The following is a 6,000-nucleotide window of genomic DNA, read 5'->3' as shown; positions in this document are numbered from 1 at the left end:
ATGGCGCACAGAGCAGTGTCTATTCCAGCGATATTGATTGTTTCAACGCAATCTTTCGTCAAATTCTGTCTGTCTCTGCTAATCGTGTTTACAACAGGAGTTGCTGTAAACACAAACGACGTGTTCAGTGCAAGCCGCACGGCCACCGTACCCGTCGCTGCAGCTCGAGACCTACGGTGAGATTGCTTGCTGCTCAGTGTAATGAGCTTTCTAGCCGTAATGTAACTGCATTAATATTAATCGGTTCCATAATGTGATATTCAGTAGATAATAGACTACCACACCGAGAGGTTTCTCTCCTAGCTACTATTCCTTTTTGGCGGCGTAAATAAGCCTGTTCTCTCGTATAGAGATAACTAAAATGCCAAACTCCATTAAAAAAAAGCAGTTTAATTTCGCCTTGCGTATTTGCAAACATAGGTAAGGTTACCTGCTATAATCTAACCTTGTATTAAACATGACCGTCTTCTCGTAAATTCGGCGTATAGACGACCCCCGCAGGCAGCACTTTATTTCAGTAGAATAATCTCATGGTTAGCCTGCTCTGCTCGGTCTCCAATGTATTTTGGTAGGTGAATACATTCAGGCGGAGTTCTTTTTCCCGTGAGAAGAGCCCGGTGACGCCAGCTTTTAAAGGGCGGAGTCGACGTCATGTCGACACACACGCACGCGCGCGCACACACACACACACACACACACACGCACACACACACACGCACACACACACACACACACACACACACACACACACACACACACACACACACACACACACACACACACACACACACACACACACACACACACACACACACACACACACACGCACAATGGGCGAACCCCTCACGTTCTGATGATGAAGTAGACGGCAGAAATACTGCTGTTAGCAGCGAACTACAAACTTATGTGTCGATAAAACGCCACTGAATGACCAGTTTGATATAACAGTCAACCAGTTTGAGTCATGCTCTTTCCATAAAGCCCACCAGCTTTGATATATGTTGGCTAGTTGTTGATAGTTGTGTAACCAGCTGCACACGGCAGGAACTCCCCAAGAAGTCACAAGGACAGCATTCAGGTTGATTTGACTTTACTGTGTGAACAGACAAAATATCCAAGCAGTGAGTGTACAGGCAGACAGGACGGTCACAGCCACTATCACTGCTTTTCAGTCGCCTCGCTCAACTCAAGAGGAAGTCCTATACAATTGCATATAAAAACTAAAAATAATAAATAATAATAAAATAAATGAATCTTAATACAACAGTGTCATCACATACCTGTGTGAACAGACAAAATATCCAAGCAGTGAGTGTACAGGCAGACAGGACGGTCACAGCCACTATCACTGAGTGAATACAAACAGGATATCTTTTACTTATACATTTACAATCATTTTTCTGTTCACACTTAACACACATGGACAAGGTACAACCATTTTTTATACATACATACAAAATACCATTTCCATTTATATCAGAGTTCCTTTTTTTAAACTAACCAAATTACTTGCTGATAACAACACCAGCGCCGCCATTATTGGGCTTCTACCTACGTGAAAACCTAACGTGAATTAATATAAACACTTTGGTAGTTACGTTTAAAGTTGAATCTTTTACAATGATAAGGAGGGGACATAAGAACGAACCGCTCTGGAATTGTGCTAACCTATGCACGGATTTATCTCTGCATGGAAAATTACCTGTATGTATGTATTTTACACCAAGAGGAAAAAAGTACAAACCTGCTTTTCAGTCGCCTCGCTCAACTGAAGAGGAAGTGAGCGCGCTCTGTGAAAAGCAGGCTGGAACATACCAAGTATTCTATCCCACGGGGGGGAAAAGACAGAATGCGAGTTCAAACAGGAATGTACCAATATTCAATTCCACGGGGAAAGAGACAGAATATTACATTCATAGATACTGCTTTCTTAACTAAAATAAAATAAAAGAAATAAAAGACTTGGCCGACATTGAAAATGCTTCACATTTAACTGGAACTTATAGAACTGTTTTGTAACCCTTCTAAATTACCAACACTTTACATGGGTTGATGAAATCTATACTACCCTGTTACACTCACCCCCCTAGAATTCCATCAACCCATTATACCTCAAATTTCGTCATAGCAGGGAAAATCGTGGGTGTGTTTAAACCAAATTCATAGTCCTCACCAAAGGGTAAACCTTAGCCATAGGCTGTTCTTTGAACTGTACTTACAATAGTACAAAGGAATGGCGTGCCTATTACACATCATCTTACCCATATCTCACCCATTCCCGCTCTGTCTTTCGATTTGAGATTTTGTGCATAGAAACATGACACTCCTAAAGATTCACCCAACTCCATGATGGGCACCCATGACTTTGAGTAACGCATCTAAAAATGTCTCAATAGTGTCATACATGTCTGGTACTGCAACAAGCATCCTCATGACCTCAATCAACCTCTCAACTGGCTTGACCACTCTTCCACATCGTGTCCGCCTCCCACTACTCTCCCCCAGATACGAGGTGGATTTATGTGACAGGGACTCATGTGTCTTGCCCTGAGAGCCCCTCCTTGTCTCAGTGGAGGCATTGCTTCGGTCCTGTGAATAGGGACTAGCAGCGACACTCGCAGCGACACTCGTAACCCCATCCCGACCCTTGGGTTCGCTCACCGGGAGTCCACCCTCCCCAGAAGTGTTTGGTGCACCACCTATGTCCTGTACTATACTCCCATTAGAAAAGGACTGAACACCCAAATCAGGCCTGTCACTGCTTGAATCCCCGGAGTACGCGTTGCCTGACTGACCCATCTCAGAGGTCGCCTGACTATCATCATCCTCGGTCGTGCTACTCTGGGCAACACTCTCCCGCCCTAGTGAACACTCAGAGGCCTCACAAACTCCATCGTTAGCGTCTGGGCCATGGTTGTGGAGAACCCATACAGCAGTCCTATGATCATCACCCTCACTCTCCATCTCTTCTAACGGGGCATGTGGTCTTGCCCTCGCCGCAACGTAATTATCCTCTGACAGACTGGACATTACTGTATCACGCTCATCCTCTCCCAATGGGAGGAAGTTCACAGGAAGCAAGAAATTGCGGTGTACCACTCGGCTTTTGTTGGTAGAAGGGTCAACGACTCTATAAATATGCAAATCAGGATTCTTCCAATTGATAACATAAACAGTAGATTCCCATACATCAGCGAGCTTCCGCTTGCCCCGCTCTTTCCTGTTTGATAGAAGAACCCTATCCCCTATGTCCAGCGTACAACTACGAGCTTTTTTGTCATACTCCCTCGCCTGTTTCTTTTGCGCTCTACTCGTGTTCCCCTGCGCAACCCGAACCGCTTCTTGCAGGTCCCTCTGAAAAGAGTCAACAAACTCATCGTATCCCACGACCGTGTCATCCCTCAAAACAGCCCCAAACATTGCATCAACAGGGAGTTGAGGTGTGCGGCCAAACATAAGATAAAATGGAGCGAAGCCCGTTGTCTCATGTACCGTACAGTTGTAGGCGAAAGTGAGAGTCTGTATCATTTGAGGCCACTTTTCTTTTGACCGAGGAGGCAGAGCACGGATCATATTCCCCAGACTGCGATTATATCGCTCTGTTTGACCATTCCCCATCGGGTGGTATGGTGTTGTGTGGGACTTTTTCACGCCGGCAATTTCCAACAATTCCGCAATAAGTCTACTCTCAAAATTCGCCCCTTGATCGCTCAAAATACGTTGCGGGAAGCCATATATACAGAAAAAGTTGTTCCATAATTTCTGGGCAACCTGCTTCGCTGTCTGGTTTTGACATGGAAACGCATGGGCAATTTTAGTAAAATGGTCTGTCACAACCAATACGTCAACGCTATCCCCATCTTTACCCTCAGCTGACCAAAAGTCAATACAGACGAGTTCTAGGGGGGCCGAGGTCTTAATTGACTCGAGAGGAGCTCTGGTCTCCGGTTGACGCGATTTGCTCACCACACACCGCCGGCATCTCATGACATAGTCCTTAACCTGTTCATCCATACCAACCCAAAAGAACCTCTGCCTAATGAGATGGAGTGTCCTTGCCTGACCTTGGTGGGCAGCGTCATCATGGGTACCTTTCAATACATCCGCTTTCAAAGATAATGGCACCACGAACTGATACCTCTTTCTGCCATTACTGTCTCTAGAATTTCTGTACAAAATCCCATCCCTCAGTTCCAGCTTCTCCCAGTGTTTCAATAGCCTCTGTACATCCATCGTTTCATATTCCCGCTCACGACGTGACGGCCTACGCTTCCTTCCTACATAGTAGATAGTGCGAGTTATGGTCTCATCCGCCTGCTGCTTTTCTATTAGATCACCAAGTGAAAAGACTGGGAGAGTAGGCTGTCCCCCCTGTAACTGCTGAGCATATTGCTGAATCAATGGGGCAATACAGGTAGACACAATACCCTGGCGATTGAGACAGTCATCCACCACAGCCCTCACCTCATCCCTAGAGACCTCCGTGTAGGTCTTTGTCTCAATTTCGTCATGAACTGTGGGGATTTGATTATCGACAGATAGTCGTAAGATCTCCTGCACTGTTCCAGTAGCTACATGGTGCGTCTCTCCCTCTTTGGTGAAGGGTATACGACTGAGCAAATCAGCTGGCACATTTTGTGTCCCCGCAATGTACTTCAAATCAAAATCATAGGGGGCTAACTTGGACACCCACCTTTGTTCACAGGCATCAAGTTTTGGTTTAGTCAAAATATGAGTCAGTGGATTATTATCCGTCAGTACTGTGAACTTCGCACCCTTAAGCCAGTGACTAAATTTATCACAGACCGCCCATTTCATGGCCAAGAATTCTAAGCGGTGGGCCGGGTACTTGGTTTGGGACTTGGTAAGTGATTTACTGGCAAACGCAATAGGCCTACTCTTACTCTCTCCCTCGGGAACCTGACTCAAAACCGCACCTAAACCATCAAGGCTCGCGTCTGTTGACAGTACAAAGGGCTTGCTAAAATCAGGATGAGCTAAAACTACCGCATTCACAACAGCTGATATTAACTGCTCCATAGCCTGCTGACACTCGTCTGTCCAATCTAGCACCGTGAGTTTACGGGGTGGGGTGCTCCGTTTTTTCCCTTTTTTGTCCTTGCCTTTCTGTTTCTGCCCTGCTGTTAAACGGAACAGTGGTTTGGCAATCCTAGAAAATCCCTGGATAAAATGAGAGTAATAATTCATTAATCCAAGAAATGACTGAACCTTCTTAATGGCAGGTGTCTTTCCATCCTGCTCCATCAGATCAGCTGCTGTTATCCCTGTAATAGCTGAAACCTTCCCTGTATCAGTCTGGATTCCTTCTTGGGTTATAACATGACCCAGAAACTTCACTGAGCGTCTCAAAAAATGGCATTTCTTAGGGGCTAACTTCAAGTTGTTATTGGCAAGCCGACTGAATACCATCTCTAAACGTTGGAGAGCTTCCTGCTCACTGTTCCCAAAAACTAGCAGGTCATCTAAATAACAGAGCAACGAAAGATAGTTTTGATCTCCGAATATGGACATCATCATCCTGGCAAATGTAGCTGGGCTATTACATAATCCCTGAGCCATTCGGTTATACTCGAACAGTCCAACTGGAGTAGTGAAGGCTGTATATTTACGATCATCTTCGTGCAAAGGGATGTTAAAGAAGCCTGAAGTCAAATCCATGGTACTAAATAGACAGTTTCCTCCCAATGATGCTAGTGCATCCGTTTGATTTGGCAAAGGGTAAGCATCCCTCACAGTTCGGGCATTAAGCCATCTAAAATCTGAACATGGTCTGAGCTCACCATTTGGTTTCCAAACCAAAACAATGGGTGATGCCCACTCACTGTTTGATTTTCGTATGATGCCACGTTCTTCCATTTCGTCTAAGGTTTGTCTCAATTTTTGGAAGTCAGACGGGGGCACTCGACGGTAAGGTAGGCGAAACGGTCGCTCATCTTTCAGTCTGATTCTATGCACAAAATCTGTTGCCTCCCCACAATC

General features: G+C 45.3%; 1 protein-coding gene across 1 annotated transcript in view; it reads left to right on the top strand.

Annotated features, from left to right (window-relative positions):
- The window catches only part of pofut2 (protein O-fucosyltransferase 2), a gene marked incomplete at its 5' end in the record, with an annotated part of 28,994 nt that continues 22,994 nt past the window's right edge, over positions 1 to 6,000 (top strand). The window contains one exon of the mRNA XM_083638668.1: positions 1 to 176. Coding sequence (XP_083494794.1) covers positions 1 to 176 — 176 coding nt within the window. The remainder of the gene's footprint in view (positions 177 to 6,000) is intronic.

Source organism: Poromitra crassiceps (assembly GCF_964638095.1).
Source record: "Poromitra crassiceps genome assembly, chromosome: 6".
NCBI classification, from domain to species: Eukaryota; Metazoa; Chordata; class Actinopteri; order Beryciformes; family Melamphaidae; genus Poromitra; species Poromitra crassiceps.
The sequence above is the reverse complement of the archived record's forward strand: the minus strand, read 5'-3'. Positions and strand labels throughout refer to the sequence as shown.